At 36.5% G+C, this 19122-nt stretch overlaps 2 protein-coding genes across 4 annotated transcripts; both read right to left on the minus strand.

Annotated features, from left to right (window-relative positions):
• Positions 1–935: 935 nt before the first annotated feature.
• LOC147862485 (guard cell S-type anion channel SLAC1-like) lies at positions 936–5753 on the minus strand. 3 transcript variants are annotated; one of them, XM_087321695.1, is made up of 5 exons: positions 5608–5753; positions 4651–5493; positions 2472–3242; positions 2200–2231; positions 936–1505 (listed from the first exon to the last, which is right to left on the minus strand). In XM_087321695.1, exons 2-5 carry the CDS (start codon positions 5485–5487, stop codon positions 1232–1234), a joined length of 1914 nt encoding a protein of 637 aa, XP_087177821.1. In that variant the 5' UTR covers positions 5488–5493; positions 5608–5753; the 3' UTR covers positions 936–1231. The 3 variants fall into 3 exon arrangements, with proteins under 3 accessions (XP_087177821.1, XP_087177820.1, XP_087177822.1); XM_087321694.1 differs by having other exon boundaries at positions 4651–5753; XM_087321696.1 differs by having other exon boundaries at positions 937–1505; positions 3093–3242; positions 4651–5753.
• Positions 5754–8473: 2720 nt separating this feature from the next.
• On the minus strand, positions 8474–16459 carry LOC147862486 (uncharacterized). The gene is made up of 7 exons (XM_087320848.1): positions 16178–16459; positions 13003–13557; positions 12184–12836; positions 10616–11885; positions 9887–9996; positions 9520–9661; positions 8474–9305 (listed from the first exon to the last, which is right to left on the minus strand). Exons 1-7 carry the CDS (start codon positions 16335–16337, stop codon positions 8527–8529), a joined length of 3669 nt encoding a protein of 1222 aa, XP_087176974.1. The 5' UTR covers positions 16338–16459; the 3' UTR covers positions 8474–8526.
• Positions 16460–19122: the final 2663 nt, after the last annotated feature.

Here is a 19122-nt window from a genome sequence, read left to right on the forward strand (position 1 = left end):
TCGACCTACTCTACATAATGTCCCACAGTTAATTCATTCTAATTTAATGCTTCAAGTTATTGATGATTGATTCCAAGACATAATTTCTACACTGTAATATTGCTACAGAGTCTAATGTAATTGCTTTTTTCTAGATACAATCTCTACACAATTAGATGCTAGCACACCTTCAATGGACATTAGAAAAAAGTGAAGACATTTTGTACATTTTGTCGAAGAAAATCGATGAGTCTATTATGAACAAAAAGCCATGTGAGTTTGTAAATGCATACAATCAATCTCAACCGTCAATATCATTTCTCGTCACTTTAGATAACTTCACCCATGATCCACCCATACTCGGATTGCTTCTTGTTTATTTTATAACAAAATACCCCATTTAACAATGCACCCACATGTAAATACCCTATTCAACATGGTAGTATCTCTAACAAACTCAAAAGGCAAAAACGAAATGCATTATAGAAATTCAATTTTTGATCCTCACTTCAAACACAACTGAGTTTCAATTTAAATATTCAACATATTTCATTGGATAATATGGAGTAGATAAAGCAATACCAGACTGTAAATCGTATCTAGAAAGTAAGGGTTAGGAAAAGTTTACCACTACAGTTGAGCCCTAGTACCACAGCAAAAGGATACATTCCAGTGCATGTGACCTCTGAGATGCATGTGACCTCTGAGAACCGTATATTAAAACTCTTCAAAACAACCAAGGTTAGCTTTGACACCAAATGCTACATCAATGTATATCTCGTATGAGTCTTTACTTGAAATAAAGAAAAAACAAATTGTATCTAAAATAGGTAGCTTCCCATGGCTTGTTCTTAATAGTTCCATTTTCGTGGGCAGAACAAGGCATACATATGGACATGTGTGGACATGTACGTATACATGCATACAAACACACACATGCATACACAATATGCGTAACACATACAAACTTGTGTGCATACGCATGCATATACATATGGCAAACCATCACTGTGAGAAATGAAAACCCACAAATGAATTAATTGCATGGTAATAAAATGGGTTTGTTGCAATAAATAGCAACCATTTAGTGATTGCCTTCAGAACTTGAAGCATCCGTGTGGATCACTGACAGCAGACACATACATACACACATCTATCTATAGATGCAAATTGTTAAGATTTGACTTTGGTATTAACTCCCTTATTGAACAAAGATGTCTTGATTTCTCTCTATCTAGCTTATTAATAGATTCTAACGGATACCCTCTTGCCTTTGCCTTTTCACGTGTCTTCTCTTATGACGTCTCCTTCTGATGGCAATCGCCAAATCATTCGGAAACAGCGTTCCCATGCAGGCATGAAGAATGGTGAAGACAAAAAGGATAAAAGTCGTAACAACTGAAATGAGAGATAATATAACCGCAAGAATCTGAGGAATCACATGGTGCACCTCCATTGAGTATTCGATCGTGGCAATGGCTGATGATGCCATTGGAAATGTATATGCCCACCAAGCAATTGAAAACCTCGAAACACATGCAAATAATTTATAGCTTCCTTTAAACTTCCATGCAAAACATCACAATGAGAATGATCTTTGATACAATAAAAATGAATTTATCAATATGCACAAGGTAATGCTTTCATATAGGTACCGGCAACTCTATCTAATATATGCTTGCAGACCATATTATGCAGACCAAATCAATGAAACCTATCATAATTCAATTTGCCAAAGTTATCGTTCATTAGCATATCTGTGACAGTTCTTTTCTTGCATGCCTCCATTCTACACTAGACTTAATGTTATATGCACATCATAATGACATCGAGATCAATGTGACACTAGAAAATATAACTACAACCTTACACCAAAGGCGAGCTGTGCATGAGAAAACTGGCTAGGACAATGATTACCCAATCCGTAAGTTCAAAACAATTGGGGACACATTAATAAGCCCACACTACTAATAGTTACGCCTAATCTTATATCCATTATACTTGGGGACTCCTGAGAATGTAGTTGTGCATATGTTCATAACCATGGATATGTATTCTGCATGAGCATAGCTTTGTTAGAGATTTGTAACAGAAAATTTATATATGAGATTTCAAATATTTGTACAAGGAAATCTACTCAACCCATTATGGAATCCACATAATATTGCCACTATTCATTGACTCCAACGCATATTAGTTTAGGGTTGGAAACACTTTCACCTGAATCCACAGAAGAAGTTGAATCGAGAAACCTGTTGCACACATCCATCTCGAAAACATTATCAAGCCACTTCCATAAACCCAATCTAAACTACAAGCAAAGAGCATACACGCACATACATACAGATTATGTCTTTCTTTAGCTCTTTTCCAAATTAATTATAGTTAAGACACCATAAACAAAATGTCGAAACTGAATCTAAATAGGACCAAAGAACATACATTCATACACACATTGTATCTTTCTTTAAAAAATATCCTGATGAACTCACCAAGGAAGCATAAAGGAACAATGCTATGAAGTATGGAACTCTCGAGACACGATCGAAGCTGCCGGAGATAGCTTTCCATGAAATGCTTGCTGCACTAGGGGCAGCAACAAAGAGGAAAAATATAGGGTGGAGCTCTTTGGGAAGAAGCTCGGCAGTCGGCAAACGTTGATAAAGAGTTACAAAGACAACCATATAATGTGCACAACCTACAGCCCATAAGAAGAAACCAGGCTCCTTCCAACCGACCACTGCTGCAAGCAATGCGCTCACAAAATACCCCGCTAGTGAAAGATGAATAGATGGATTTGCTACATTTGATAGCCTCCTCTCTCCCCCTGAAGGCCACTGACCATGTATTTTCAAACTTAATACTAACAATGGTGCCACTAATACACACCAAATAACTGGATGGATGGTCGAAGCTATTCTTGGAGGGATTCCCAAAAGTAGAAACATACAAGCTATCCATGGAGAAAATACGAAGTTTACTCTCACCGGATGATAGTATTCACGCCGTACTGCCTCGAAATATAATATGCATTTCATAACATATACAATAGAGATGATGACAACGGAAGCAGCAGTGATGCACCATAAAAGGAGGTTCACAATGAGAGGTACCTTTAGAAACCTCATGGATGAACTTGTGGCAAGTGACTTCCAAAGCATTGTCTGGCTTCCTAATCCAAGGCATATACCATAACATACTATCGGAAACCGTAGAAGAAATGGCCACTTCTCATCAGGTAGAAGTAGTGGCTCCTCTGGGTCCTATGAAAATACATAAAACATCATTCACGTGAAACGCTCATACTATAATTAGCAATAAAGGCTGACATTTCAAGTAGAAAACTTATACTACAATGAATAAGATACATTCCAAAGTTCATATCATAATCACCAAGAAAGGCTGAATAATTCAAATAAGATGACCGTCATACTACAATCAGCAAAAAAGGTTGGTTGTATTTTAGTAAAAAACTCGTACAACAATCAATAAGAAAAGCTTATCTATTTACTACACTACTAAACAAGATCATAAAACACATGGCTTATGATTACATATTGAAGAAATCCTGTTCATTGATAACTGCAATTCTGATTGTCATTGATGCAAGCTATATATGTATCCAAGCAGAATGTGTAATAATCACCTTTACCACTTTCAAAATGAGGGCCCTCCACTGCATCAAGGAAAGTTTTCATCAACACAAAATCTGTGTTTCTGTGTGGAATATCACATCGACTTATAGTAAGCTTTAAAACCTAAATAAATCAGGGCCTCCAATAAACCAAAGTCTCATTTTTTTGTATCTTATACGTATCTATTGCCAAATGTAATAACTTTAATTTACTACCTAAAAATTGGTGCCTTCCAATGTATTGAGTATCATTTTTCTATGCATATCTAGTCAGCTTTAATGCATCAACATTGACTCTCACTAATGCGCCAAAGTATCATTTGTATTGAAATACATCCTGACATGTATTTATGCAGAATGTGTGATAATTTATGGGTTCCTCAATGAATCAAAGTACCATTTCCTGTTGTGCAAGTTTGATATGTATATATGAAGAATGTAACAAATCACTTTCAATACTTCCAATGCATCAAAGGATCATTTTCACCGGTGCATGTTTTATATGTATATGCCAGGAATGTAACAAATCATCTTCCATACTTCTGGAAATGTGTCCAAAGATCATTTCATTGGTACAAGTTTGATATCCGTATATAAAGACTGTAATAACTAATCGCCTTCAATACTTCCATTAATGCATCAAATTGTTGTTTTCATCGGTGCATGTTCTATATGTATATAATCTCAAGACATAATATTTAATCTTGTTATCTTCCTTTAAAATAAGGACTCTCCAATGCCGTATTCTTTTGATGGATGCATGTTCTCTATGTAGCTATGCAGCATGTAAAATGCATTGCTCTTAATACTTCAGAATTGGACATCCTAATGCATCAATTAGTGTTAGTGATGTCTACAACTATCTGTGCAGAATATCATAAATCACTTTTAATGACATTTAAAAATAGCATCAAAATATCATTTTCTTCAATTCATGTTCTATACATAATGATGCAGAAAATGTAATACATCACCTTTCACACTTCCAATGGATCAAAGTACCATTTTTCTCAATGTATAACTTGTAATATAATCACCTTTAGAACTTCAAAGTCGGGGCCCTCCAATGCATCAAAGTATCGTCCTGCGGGCACAGAAGACATATTGTCCTTGTAAGGCAATCGAGAGTGCAACCTCTTGCTTTGATTTAGACTTGCCCTTGTCCTGAACATAAGGTAATCCTCTTTCTTTAATCCATTTGATGAACTATGTCGCCATTTGGCAGATCTTGTTCTAAACATGGCATTTTTCTCTCTATGTGATCTATCCCAATTATGTGAAACACATCTCCGTGCAAGTGGGCCTGAATAAGGAAACCCATCATCCTGTTGCATTATCTGTGAAATTTCAGGTGATTTCAGATGGTTTGCATCCTTTTGCAATGATTCCACATGTGCAGAATGATGTTTTATAGGTTTCTGCATAGATTCCACATGTGGAAGATAATTGTCTACACCAATTTGAATAGATTCAACATGTCTCTGATGGTTTTGTATTGTCTCAACATCACGTGGATCTTGATTATTCACATCTACTTTCTTAGATTCCGCATGTGGAAGATGGTTTTGCATAATCTCCACTTGAGGGGCATGATGATTTACATCTATTTTCCGTGGCAATTCCATTGGTGGGGCATAGTTTTCCGCAGATTCTAAAAGTGTAGGATGATGTTTAGCATCGTGTTTCGATGATGTTGATGCAGAGTAATTATCATTTTTCAGTGTCCCTGAGGTATTAACAAGCTTCTTCAATTTGACGCAATGATCAGATGATTCATCTCCCGAAGAAGAAGAAGAAGAAGATGATGATGATGATGATGATGAAGGGCTATAATATCTTGGAGCCACAACTATGGTTTGCAATGGAGAAGGCATGATACTCTGCTCAAAAGCCATGATGGAGTTTCAACCGTGGTAGTTTGATGCCCGAATGGTGGCCAAAGAAACATCATACCATAGTTTTGGTGATATTGATTTGTAAAAATCAGCTGATACCGATCATCAGAAAGCGTGGAAGGGAGGAACGGCTCCTGCTTCAACTCATCGGTTAGCGGTAGGGACTGACACAAGGATTGAAAGAAGAAGGAACCATGTCTTCTTCTTCTTCTTCTTCTTCTTCTTCGTTAATTTGTATTAGAAAGGAGCCACCGCCCAACAACAGAAAACTAACACTCCTTAATTCTCTAGAGAGACATCATTTTAGTTTTCTCACTCGTGTGAAACGAGATGTCTGTCCATGGATCATCAAGAATGGTCTTGGTCCTCCGATTGGACGGACGGGTCCAACGCTTCACGTTAAATGTATGCATAAACGGTCGGTGTTAAGGGTACGAGTCCACACATGAATGACTCTGAAAAATGTCATCCCTTGACCAATATCCCGAAATTGCTCTCGTGCTGAGTTTTGGGTCGCGAGTGTCCCTCCATAAAGGCCATTCCTGTTATTCGGAGACTCGTTTTCGGCCTTCAGTTCTAGGTTCATACTTTCTGAAAAAAGGCCATCCCTTTTGTCCTAGAATTTCTTTTAGTGCTAGAGTTTGGGCAATTCCATTATCCTACCATGATATGGAGCATGTCATCTAAAAACATGACACCTTCTTTTATGGCATGCCGGATACAATTCGCTTGAGACCAACATAAGAGTGAACACTTAAATATTTTCATTTTGACACGTGATACTAAAAATCTCAAATTTATGGAAATCAATCCACTACATATGTTTGTAGTTTTCACTGCAAGGTTGCTAATATACTATAAACACCATTCGTTCTAGTGGAAACATAGGTTCTCATGGACAATCATTTAGGAGACATGATGGAGAAGAAAAGGATCGCACTTAAATTTTCAGTTTTATGATTACAAATTTGGCAAATCACTTGGAAATGGAAGAATGTGTGATTTGCAAATTTTATTAATGACCTCACGTTAAATGGTGTTTTGCAACATTGACTCGAGGTCATGGGATCAAACCTAATAACTCCAATATTGACCAGAATGTATTCACATGTTTGCACGAGTTCTTCAAAGTAAAAATAAAAACTATCCCTTCATCGATTTACATTTCACAACCCTACGGTTGACAAAATTAACATTCCTTCCTTAGGCTTTGCCAAAACAGACTTCTCATACGGAAATTGATTGGACAAGATAATTTTATTCGAATAGATGTTGTACCTTAGGCTCTATTGGTATTGCATGTTGAAAACAATAACATTTTCCCCTTAAAAAGAAATGCTAATAAAAGAAGAGAAAATGTCTACTCTTAAGGATGTAGTTTTATCCGAAGCAGGTTACCCCACGATACACATCATACATTGATAAAGACAAGAAAGGAACTCCACCCAAGGTAATATTTTTTCAAAAAGGAAGGTAGCCCAAGAGTTCCACATCTTAATTAGTTATATCAATTGCTATTGCGGGTTGAAAAAAATTATCTTCCTTGATTAACTTGATTGTTGCATTCAACGGACTTCGAAGTAACCTTGGTAGTTAGTACTAATATTTGTGTGGCATTATGAGTTGAAAACAATATCATTGTCTTAGGTAACACTAATAAGGAATCGTGAGAATCTCGCATTTCAAGATGAGATTAGCTCAGTAAGACTCAACATCTTTACCATGATATAGTAATGACAAAAAGAGAGACTTTTTACTTCTAAGTTCTCTCTATTGTCTACTCTACAATGATTTCCATCATTTATTAAGTTGTTACTCTTCGGTAATGACTTGGTGGTTGAACCATTGCACCAAAGTCATTTCTCTGTACCTCTCTTTTAGAAAAAACATAATTATATTAATAAATGTGTTAAAAATAGTATAATGGTACCACAACTTAGTGGTGTCATCGTTACATGGGTAGTAGGACTTGTTGAATCACTAATATGCAAGACAAACACTCCACCGAGGAAAGAATTTCAACTTGCTTGAAAACACTTTCATAGAATATGCTCAAACTCCATCCTTACCATCAAATGCAAAACAACTGCACATATCCCAATTATGATTCTCTCCCTCTCTCTTTTATCTTCATAATTTCCTTGGTATAATTTGCATATAACTCCAACATGAACTACAAAGTGGACAAAGGCCTTTTAATAAACAACCAAACACACCATGCAATCTAAATTTCCCCTTACTAATTTCTCTTCTCTTCTCTTGATTAATATTTGTTGTGTAACAATAAACCTTACCAACAACCTAAATCTGTTATTTCCTCTTGTGCTTTATTTACCAAAATGCTTCACATTTCTGAAGTTGGCAAAACATTCCTAGCACCTTGATAGCTTAGTTTCCAACTTTTACCCTCTTTCTCTTTCTATAATTTCAAAGAGATCTAGCTTTCATCTTTATATGATTTCTGCGATTTGTACAACCAAATCTTTAGTGATATGTTGCCATTCTCCAATCTATTTATTGTGACGATCAATTATTGGTACATGTAGCATTTTGTGGGTGTCTTATGATCACTCTCTCTCCTAATATCACATGTGAATATGCTCCTACTAGTGAATCTTTCACTTGGCATATGGAAGTCATTCACATCATTGCATGAAAATTTGTCCATTTCTATTCTTTCACTACCATACCAATTTATTTCAACACCATCCTATCTATCGGTTACATTTGGTTTGTTTGTAATCAAACTTAAGAGGATAAAAGTCACTAAAGTTATGTGAGCTAAGACTATAGGAAGGAATTAAGTGTGCAATAATGATTATAGATTTACCATGGAGGATGAAATACTTTTTAGAGGACCTGAATCTTTCTTTACATGTTCCAAAGACAAATATAGCCTAAACACTTTTTAGCTTTTAAATGAACTAGAAGAAATGTTTCAACGTTTTTCACCATATTATGAATGAAATTCCAAACTAACAAAGAATGTAACAGATTATTACTCCACAAACAAACAAATCATGAGTCTGTCCTTGTGCTGCCCACCGCTAGATCTGAAATATCTATTTTGGAACCATTTTGCCACTCTTGTATAGTTCCACTCAAAGGATTCTCTCCATAACTACTTAATTGCCATAGTTTTTCTTCGACCTCATCCAAAAGTTGTTGCCAGCTCCAAGCCGAATGTCCTAAGAAAAACCAAAAATCGGAAATATCTAACTTGTTCAACTCTTTAACTGATTGCAAAACTTGCATCGTTGCTAATGTGTCTCCAAAGTATATACCAGGAACCACCTCTAGGTACCCCTCTACCCCTTTTAACCTAGTAAGGCTTACAAAAGGCTGTCCATTCACAAGGACTGGCCCTCCATAGGAAAGAACAGTGTTGTTAAAAATCTCCTCTACTACACTATCTACTATATTCCGCAAGAGCTTCCACGATGATAAAGGTTTGTTTAGAATCACTCCTTGGAACCCTTCTTGCCCATCTGCTTTAACAATCCAAATTCTCGAATTCTCAAATAGTTTGGATGCATTTGCGTTGAGCTTCTTTGTAGCTACAAGCACCGATCCAACTTCTGGGTACATTAAGTTTGTTGAATCATGGTTATTGACAGCAATATTATCACCTTGAGATTCCGAACTCTTAAAAGATGGGTTTTCCTTGGCTGTATTTGCTGTCAAGTGATATAAATGATGTGCACGTTCTGTACGAGCGTCAATCCAGACTGACTTCGATGATAGAGAAGTGGATGAGGATGTTTGAGATTTCAGTTCTTCATTGAATCTTTTTGTCCCTACTTAATCGACCACATCCATGAAGTTCAATACAATCAATGTTAAATTTCACCACCAAATTTGCTCACAAAACAAGATGCGATAAATGTAGCATTCTACGAATAATTTGACCTGTTTTGCAGCTGAGCTAGTAAAACTCTTGAAATGAACGCACACATATATATACAAACATACAGATACATGTAGAGAGAAACATAGAAATAAGAAGGTTACCTTGAAGCATATGAAGGATTTTTATGTCGATATTGCTTTCACGAAAAATAAATTCCAATGCTTGTTGCACAGTCGGTCCTCCGTTAAAAATGATTTTAGCTTTTCTTTTTGGTGAAAATAATATGATTGAGGGGTACAATTCCTACAAGATAAAGAGGAAGAAGATCAGGAATGTTTACATGTAGTTGGTAAAACACACATGACGTGATTACCATCTCATCATCAATTAATAAACCAAGATGAGCATAGACTGTACATTCTATAAGCCACCATGATAATCTTCCTATGATGACTGTATTCATCCACCTCTAAATGAAAGGAAGGATGAATATTTTTTGCTACACATATGTACAAAGCGATCGACAACCTGTTCAAGATCCTTGAAGAATAAACTGCAGTCATTCATCGTACAGTCAATCTGGAAAAGGACAGGAAGCTTGTCTTTCAATTCACACCAGCAATCGTGCGAATAGCTCACTGAAAGTATATAAATGTCTGAATAAGAAATTAAATTTCAATAAGCAATAAAAATCCACAAAACAAGAGTACGGCATTTCCCAGGGTTAAAATATGCATATCCTCCAGAGTCTACCGCAATCAGAATAATACAAACTCACAACATTCTTGATTCAATTATAATTTACATTAAAAACAAATTCCATGAGCAGCATTATCTTTGATTAGAGAATGCAGAGCTCGACAAATTGTCACGCAAACTGTGTTCTACAAGTGAATCTATGTATATATTCCCAGTTTGTTACAACTTTATGTGAGTACATGAAATTGGATATATTGGATCTAGGCTTCCGAAAATTCCAATTCTGTGGAGAATGTGTAACGAATCGATATTCTTGTAAAAATGGAAATGTGCCTAATATTCTCGAGAGTAAATTGCCTTCTAAGTTATAATTTCAAAACCAAAATGTATCTTCAAACCTTTACATTAAGTATTTATGAATTTCTTCCTCTTATACGCACAATTGTAAAGAGTTTGTTTACAGTTATTTTAAAAAACTAAAACAAATACAGCCTGTGAATGTGTCAATACATGCATTGCCACAAGAGTCCTATGATTAAATGGCAGAAATCGTCTCACCTTTATCTTGAAATTGATTCCATGCGCCAATAACACAGTCAGGTTGCTTTCCATTTCCATTTTGTCCCATGCCTCTGTCTTCAAGATGTGCACCCACATGCAACATTAATAACTGATATATCTCACGAAAGATCAATTCCATTCTCTTGCAAAAACCACATGCAGACAAGGTGAAGTGTACAAGGATTCCTCGCTTGCTTAAATCTGAAGCATTCTCTATCGGCTGAGAATCAACTAGCATTTCCAACAGAGTTTCAACTGTGATCTGAGGGACTCCATTCATTACATGGAAGTCCCGATTGACAAATGGAGGTTTGACCCGTTTTCGAGGACTCTGTGGTTCAGACCCTGAATTGTAAACTCTTTTAAGAGAGCCTCTAGAGAACTCATATATGAATTCCTTTATACTTGAATAGCTTATAGACTGATCAATAGGGAAAACAAAGTGTCCACCTTCAGATGGATCAAGTATCACAAGAGATGGATAGGGCACATTTTGCAAAAGCATGTCTTTCATTGAATCATCTCCATCTACACAAAAGTATGACAAGGAATGCACATAACTAAGGTTTGCAGGGTTCTCAGAAACCCTTTCTTCCTCAGGATCAATTGCAGATGACATTTTCATCCTCTGTCCGCTCGATGACAGAGAAAATACAGATCCTATGTCCACAAGGGATGAAGGAATATAGTCAAGATCAAGTTCTCCGACATGTCTCTCATTCTGAGCCTTATCCAAAACAGCATTACTTTGAGAGACAAGAGCGTCCTTAATACCTAGAGCTTTAATTTTTTCAGATGGCATTTTCAACAGGCTTGCTTTTAATTGCATTTTTGCATTGCCAAGCAAAACCTTCAAAACTATGGTAGTATCATGCCTATCAGCGTCTGGATGTAAATTTTGCTCTCTATCACTTGCATTATCTTCTATAACGTCTGCCTGATGAGTTGACGATTGTAGCACATTATCAGTCAAAGTGCCATAGTTTAACGATTCTTTCAACTTTGCTATAGCATTGAGAAGTTCATTGCCATCTACAGATTTGAGAACAATTTTGTTTGCTTGTAGTTCCTCAGCAACTGAATGTATATCTGTCACCTCAGAATTTGTTGGCTTTTGATACTCTGTGGCAACACTTAAAACTGCCCTTAAAGCATCCCAACTCTTCTCACGAACTTGAAGGGATGGGGATGTCCTATCAATAAAAAGGACTACAGATGGCGTTCCTTCCATCAAAGAGGAATAATGTTTGGCACTCTCACGGTTCAACTGGAAAGCAGATGTCAAATCAGATCTTTTTCAATTGTAGAAATTAATTGATAGTACACATATACAGTATATTGATCAGGAAATAATGCTATCTGCATATTAAATTACAGGTTCATTATACACAATGCTCTGGCTCTGTCATGCTTTGCCTTCCAGGCCTGAGGGCTAGTGAATCACTAGTTCTTTATAGCTACAGGTAAGGTCAGCTTAAACATATCATACAGTAAGAGTTTAGCATTTGCTTGATATCATAACACTAATTACATGATTCTATTATTTTGCATAAGTAAAAGCATACCTCTGGCACAAGCTGCGTTGAATCGGATATAAAAGAATCCATGGTCTCGGTTTCAAAGTAGATCTCTGGTGCATCAGGTTGACCCATTGTTTGAACCATGAGGAACCATGTAAAATTTTGCATTTTATCCATGCCCAGGTCTAAAACCAGGCTTTTATCTCTAATGATACCAAAATCCATGTAATCAGGTGTCAGAACATGGGCCCTAGCAATCCTTGACAAATTCTGATAGAGAATTGCAAAATGCTTATAATCCGTTTGATTGCAGCCATGAATTCGATCAAAACTGTTTCTGGTGAGCTGGTTTGCATGGTTGAAGTTTGTGAGCAACGAAGCACTTAACTGGGAGTCTAGCAGTGGATAGCTACATGAAGTAGAAATCTCAAACTTGATGCTCTCCTCAAACCTATCACTGCTGTTCTCCAAAATATCTTCAGGCAAAGAAGTGCCACAAGTTCTTGAAATTACCTCTTCATCAACATCAGCTTCTGAAATCTTTGAGGATCCACTGTCTAAGAAATCACTGTTGTTGTCCAAAAGGTTGCCACTTATAAAAGTTACAGGTGTTTTTCTTGAAACCACTATGTCATTTTCATCAGCAACTGAAAACTTTGAATTTAGACTGTATCTGAGAATATCCTTGTCCTGTGAAACTATTCACACGAGTAAATTTAAAGCATGCATAAGAATTTCTCACCCATGAAAGTGAGGTCATAAAACCAGGAAAAGGAAGAAATTGTATTAAGTTAAGATATTGATTAAAAGGGGGTGCCACATTATATAAAACATACCTATAATCCTAATGATATATGAACATACCATCTCCTTCCCTTGAAGAATAAGAATGTTGCAACTGAATTTCATGAATATTTGGTTGCAATACTTCGGCCTTCCCCATATTATTGCAATATTCATTTCTTTGCTTCTTAGGAAGAGAAAATGATAAGTCTTGATAGAATTCCTTTGGATTCTCCATGCCTTTCTTTACCCATTTATGCCAGCTTCTTTCACCTAGTTTCTCAGCATAGTTGCAACTGTCATATAATACAACAGCTATTTCTGTGGACTTCAGAAACTTTTCAACATCTGATGCAGACTCTAGCATTCGAAATGGAAAATGCCCTGAAGATATGGTAAGTCCACGATGCATGGCTGCCAAGATATTTTGAATTTTAAGTGCCCCATTATATTGAAAAAGAGTCGCATGTAAGTAGAACGTTAATATAGGAGTTTTCTTTCTTCCAATGACAGTAAGCCCCAAGTCCTTGTCAAGATTTACATAGATAACTCGTAGCTGCACCACAGCGTACAAATCTCGATCTGCTTCTATGGACTTCACAAGTTCCTTCATGATACTTCTTGACTCTCCACACCCTGAGAAAAAAAGAGCATATTTGATCTGCTTTTATTTTAGTTTCACCCATATTTGTATTCATCATTTCTATTCATATTCTGAATATTATATATCTGACTTGAGAAACTTACATGTATAGATGACGAAATTCTTTCGTCATGTCTTAATTCTATTTCTATTTTCTATTTACTTGTTTATTACATAGTTACTTTTATTTGGTTTGTTTTTCTCAAAGTCGAGACAACATTTTAAGATATAATCTCTTGTTTGGTCTTATAGGTCATCTTGGCCTCGTAAAAGACATTATTTTCACTTTGAGATTTTTTACTAGAGAGTAATAACCCCCTTCTTAGGAAGGCATCGCATAGAAGATGATATGTCAATTTGGTCCCGTAGGTCAAATTTGGCATCATCATTGACGATAAAATATCACTTGGTTGGAAGATGACCGATTATAAAACACAATTTTTGCACACATCAGAGCATGGATTCATCATCAGGCTATCATCTATCCTATGCGCTACGCAGTGTGGTAGGACAGCTGCAAGCTTCATCACATCAGAGATTGAGGTAGGCAGATATGCATGAATACCTCTAGAAGAAAGAATTTGCCAATTGTGTCATCAAGGAGTGGGACAAACACTATGTTTGTCATTGTAATGCTTTTTATGAATAAGAGGGAGATACAATTGCCTCTTTAAACAAAGCATCGCCCACTAATCAAGGTAATGGAATATGAGGAAACCAACAGTGCTTGGGGCTTGTCCTAGTAACACTCAAAAGAGATACAGAGAACTTGTTGAGAGACAACGATACAGCCATAAAAGCTTATCAACAAAGAGCATTCACAACTTTCTTTAGCCCCATCACTCTTGCTCATGCTACAAGTCAATCAAGGGTTACACAAATGGGCTCCCAATCAAGACATTGCAAAGGGATTAAAATAGATTGGGCTATAGCATTTGTTGTGCACGTAGAACCAGTTTCGTGGAGCATAATCTCACCACTTTAGTCATCAACAAATAAAAGCCAATATCTCCCACCATCTTACTTTGGAGACCTCTCCATTTTGGATCAGCCTATGCAAGAGATCTTTTGAGGACAAAAATTACAATATCTATGACTTGAACATCTTACATGTATAAATGACGAGATTCTTTTCTCACATCTTATTCTATTTCTATTTACTTTTTCCTTTAGTTGATTTATTATGGTTCATTCTCAAAGATGAGACAACATTTTAAGATGTAATCTCTTGTTTGGTCTTATTGCCATTTTGGCCTCTTAAAAGACGTTCATATTTCTTTCTTTCTTCTTTCTTCTTTCTTCTTTCTTCTTTCTTTCTTTCCTCTTTCTTTCTTCTTTATTTTTTTTCGTTCTTCCTTTCTCTTTCGTTTGACATGATATGAGTGACATAAATATTGTATGAGCAACTGTTGGGACATGTTAGGTGTGCACAAGGATTATCAGAGGTAATGACAAGCCCCATTGGTGTGAAGTAAGGAGTACCACTTTCCCCTACACTTTTCAGACTTTACATCGACGAGGTAGGCAACTTTACCCAACCCTCTTCCGAATTTACATTGACGAGGTTGTGGACTACATCAAACATGGATAGGGTTTTGACATATTAGGTACATCCATTCACATTCTTCTTTATGTTGATGATATAATCTTGGTGTTTGAATCTCGTGCATGTCTACAACATCGTCTCAATGCCCTCGAGGCTTCTGCCACAAAGAAGGACTCATGATAAAAGCCTCGGAAAGACTGCGTCCAAGATCTTCCACACATCCCCTCTGACTAGCCAACATGCTATTTTCACCATATCATGAGGGCAAGTTAGACTAGTGGATCTCTACATGCATGTCTAGGAGTTAAATTTACAAACATGAATTGGTGCTTCTCCATGATCCAAGCTGTCAAGGATTTACAGGGATATGCAGATCTAGCCAACCCTTAAGATGGAGATGAATTGTCAAGCTCCTTGATGATCAAGGCTGTACATGCATATATAAAATCATTGGACGTTCATTAAGTTTGGTTATGGAATCAAAAATATAGTCATTTTCAGATGCCTTTATTGATGTGCTGTAGGCAGCCCCATCTTGTCAAAGTCTTGCATAGTCACTCTATAACATAGCACATCGTTTTTATTTCAAATCTTGGCACCATTGCCCATCGTCAAAACGGTGCACATTCTAAAATTGAGTAGCAACGCACATGATTTGTACTCATTGACGCTTATATAAATGGAATAAGCAACGAGGAGGAAATATATACTTACAGAACTTCATACAGCTTGACACAGCCTTACATTATAAAAAAGGATTTGATATCCCCTTGCTAGGAAATCTTCTCAATTTGTTTACTATAATTCTTTGAAAAACTTCTTCTTGGATTCTCTGGAAGTCTTTGCTAAATTTATCCAAAGTTATTTTCTCAAATGCTTCAAAAGTTTCTTTTGCTGATTCTCGAAATTTATTTTTTTCGGTATTACCCACATTTTGTTTTCTCACATTCTTCAAAAGTTTCTTCCCGAATTCTTCAGAAGAAGAAAAAAAAATCAAATTTTCCGATAGTTTTTACCTTAATTATTTTCCCTTTGGGAAGATCTGTTTTAAGGGGAATAGCACTTACATGGAACTGTAGCAATGGTGACGACGAAAGAATGTCTGTGAATGTCAGAAGTAAAGTTATCTTGCGTGAGGCGTGCCCATTGCACATATGAAACGCATCCAACAGTCCAGATCAAAATGAAAAACAACATGACTGAGATGAAACGAATGGAAGAAGCCATTCCTTCTTCTTCTTCTGCTTCTGTCCCTCCTTCTCCGTCTTCTTTTAAGATCTCATTGACAAAGAAAGAACAAACAGCATAGAGCTGAGATGAAACGGCACGTGAGAAGCCTTTCGACTCCTGCTGCTGCAGCTGAAGCTGCTTCTTAGGGATCAAATTTCATCACCGATGGAAAGCTACCAAAAAGGCTTGAGTTCGAATCTAGACTCCCACAACATGTTTTTCTGAAGCTATAGAGCCTATGCCACCACCTCATCAAGTGTGTCGAGTCACCATGGTCTCCATATGGTCGATACGCCCATCTCCACTACAGCCCCCCCCCCCTCTCGCTACTTCTTGTCTCTATCTCCTCTTTCTCACTCCTCTCTTTGCCTTTTTGTAAAAATATGTACCGTGTAAAACTTACAATGAGAATAGAGCTCTCCTTATCTCCATAGAAACATCGAAAACAATAGCCCCCCCCCCCCACACACACACACACTCACGTGTAGGATATATCCTACTTTTCACATTGGATTTCAGGAATTTTGAGTCATGATTGTCGATGTGTCGAGAATTTTACGTATGAGCATTGCAATTAAGAGTGCACGTTGTGATTGCGAGAGGAATCTATGTAGGGAAGGAACCAACTTGACAATGCATGCGAGACAAACTTGAACGCGATCAAAGGTAGATTATCGTATCGAAGTGTGATACATACACTCCCAAACTTCTTTAGCACAACATATACATAACCAACAATTGTCCTTGCTTGTCCCTTAGGCCCATATTTGCACGAAAGAGACATATGGAATCAATTGTGTGAGTGTCAAACAAACAGATGGGTTTTGTCATGTATCAATGACCATGTTTTCCTTGTTCAACATATGGTTATTATTTTGTAGTATCAATGCAATATATGCAACATAAGTGTGTAAAACACGGGCTTTAAGTATATTTCCCATGCTTGAATTGTTGATAGAATCTGAATTGTTGTTAAATGTCTTTTGGATCCTTTTACTTGTTTCTCATGCAACTATAGGTTTTGGTTTTGTCTTTTAAACCTAAACACATACTCAACAACCCTTCCCATGGTTGTCATCTCAACAAGGTGTGATTCAGTGTCAATACATTTATGGAGTTTGTGGCTCATAGTTAAATAAAGGGAAAAGTACCATGATACCCATGGAAGTTCGTCTATTTACCATAATGCCCCTGCAAGTTCCAATTTTACCAAACTACCCCTATGTCCAAAAAATTACACTTTATAAAGTATACACTCAAATCTTTGGTAAATAGGGCTAGTTCGGGTCCATTTCTTCCATCTTTGCTAAATAGGGCTTGTAGATTTGAGTGCATAAATACTTTATAAAGTGTACTTTTTTGGACATAGGGGTAATTTGGTAAATTTGGAACTTCTAGGGGCATTCTAGTAAATAGACGAACTTACAGGGGTATCCTGATACTTTTCCCTTAAATAAACTTCATAAGAAAGTGATTTTGGTCATTTCCAAACTCCTCCTAAGCGGACTTAGGGATGCTAGTACCCCATACTTTAACCCTCGTAAAAAAGCAACATTGCTACTAATGCGTCGATTAGGCATTTCTTGAGAATCCAATAACTACTTTAGTAAACTTGGCATATGTTATTAGATGCACAATTACCCCTCCTCCCCACCTCCATGTGCTCTGTAGCACACTCATTCCATCTATATGATCAAGTAGAACCTCAAGTTCGCAATATTTGATATTTTTAAAGGTTTCAAGTGGCTTCTTAGTGTTAAAAAGCGTTGTTTATCCTTACATGTTTTTACGGGTCTTCACAACTTTAACCTTCATTTTAGAGCTATTTACACTCAATTATATCATATTGTCACAAACTTGTAGGCATATTGTCAAGGATTAGGAACCCCCCCCACATCATCCATGTGTAGCCAAAACATGTTAAGTACCTATCATATGTTGTATGACCTATGTAGAGGCACTAAAAGTATGAGAACAAGAAAAGGGGAACACAACAAAGTGGAGTCTATGCCTAATGTTTTCCCAATGTGAAAGGAGACCATCCAGATGTAAAATAGCTATTGAAGTCACTTTTTGTGCCTTTTTTAGCTTCTTTTAGAATATTTTGTTTTCTTCTCCTATTAATCCAAGCTAGAGCTCTCTTTACACCCTCCCCCCTCTCTACCCCCCAATACTCGTAAATTGAATGATTGTGTTGAATTCTATCTAGCTAAACCATATTTATTCCTCCTTTTTGTGTATGTTGTGGTGACTTTTTTATATCTTATTTAATGATATGTATTATGGCATGAATATATATAACTCCGATGACACAAAGACGTACGATCGACAAGAACACCTTGATGACATACCAAATGATAAATTCTTTGATGCCTTCTTGCTTCTTAGACTCATAAACCATTTGTTCTAATTCATTGATGCATGAACTAAGGAGAGTTGGTAACAATGATTATCCTTCTTTGACATCGATGATGATAATGAAAAAGTAGAAATTTCATATCCTATACGCACATGGCTCATAACTAAAATATTTGGTAAGGAAACCATGCTCAAAATATTAGACCTAAATCAAATACTATAGTTAAGTGTTAAAATGATGAGATCACAATAAAACAAATGACAATGTTTCCATTGATTATAATTGCACTAATTATAGGTTGCGCTTAAATCCTTCAATTTGTCATAGGCGTGGGTGATATAGAAGAGACCAATCACATTTGTAAATGTGCCTATTGTATAAACATAGAAACTCCATTACTTCAATTTGCCTTCCTGAATATGT

Source organism: Azolla caroliniana, unplaced genomic scaffold (genome assembly GCF_043228905.1).
Source record: "Azolla caroliniana isolate FFs.n. ecotype wild unplaced genomic scaffold, voAzoCaro1.0.p SCAF_6, whole genome shotgun sequence".
NCBI lineage: Eukaryota > Viridiplantae > Streptophyta > Polypodiopsida > Salviniales > Salviniaceae > Azolla > Azolla caroliniana.

Bases quoted from the DNA above. Each gene is read 5' to 3' on its own strand.
- LOC147862485 (XM_087321694.1), bottom strand. From the start codon at position 5,508: ATGGCTTTTGAGCAGAGTATCATGCCTTCTCCATTGCAAACCATAGTT. The intron at 3,243-4,650 runs GTGATTATATTA...GTATTTTCATAG, and splicing joins CCGACTTTGAAGTTCTAAAG to GACCCAGAGGAGCCACTACT. The intron at 2,232-2,471 runs GTGAGTTCATCA...TGTGTGCAACAG, and splicing joins TGTTCCTTTATGCTTCCTTG to GTTTCTCGATTCAACTTCTT.
- LOC147862486 (XM_087320848.1), bottom strand. From the start codon at position 16,337: ATGGCTTCTTCCATTCGTTTCATCTCAGTCATGTTGTTTTTCATTTTG. The intron at 13,558-16,177 runs GTAAGTGCTATT...TTTTTTTCTCAG, and splicing joins CACCATTGCTACAGTTCCAT to GGTGTGGAGAGTCAAGAAGT. The intron at 9,997-10,615 runs GTGAGACGATTT...ATATACTTTCAG, and splicing joins GAATCAATTTCAAGATAAAG to TGAGCTATTCGCACGATTGC.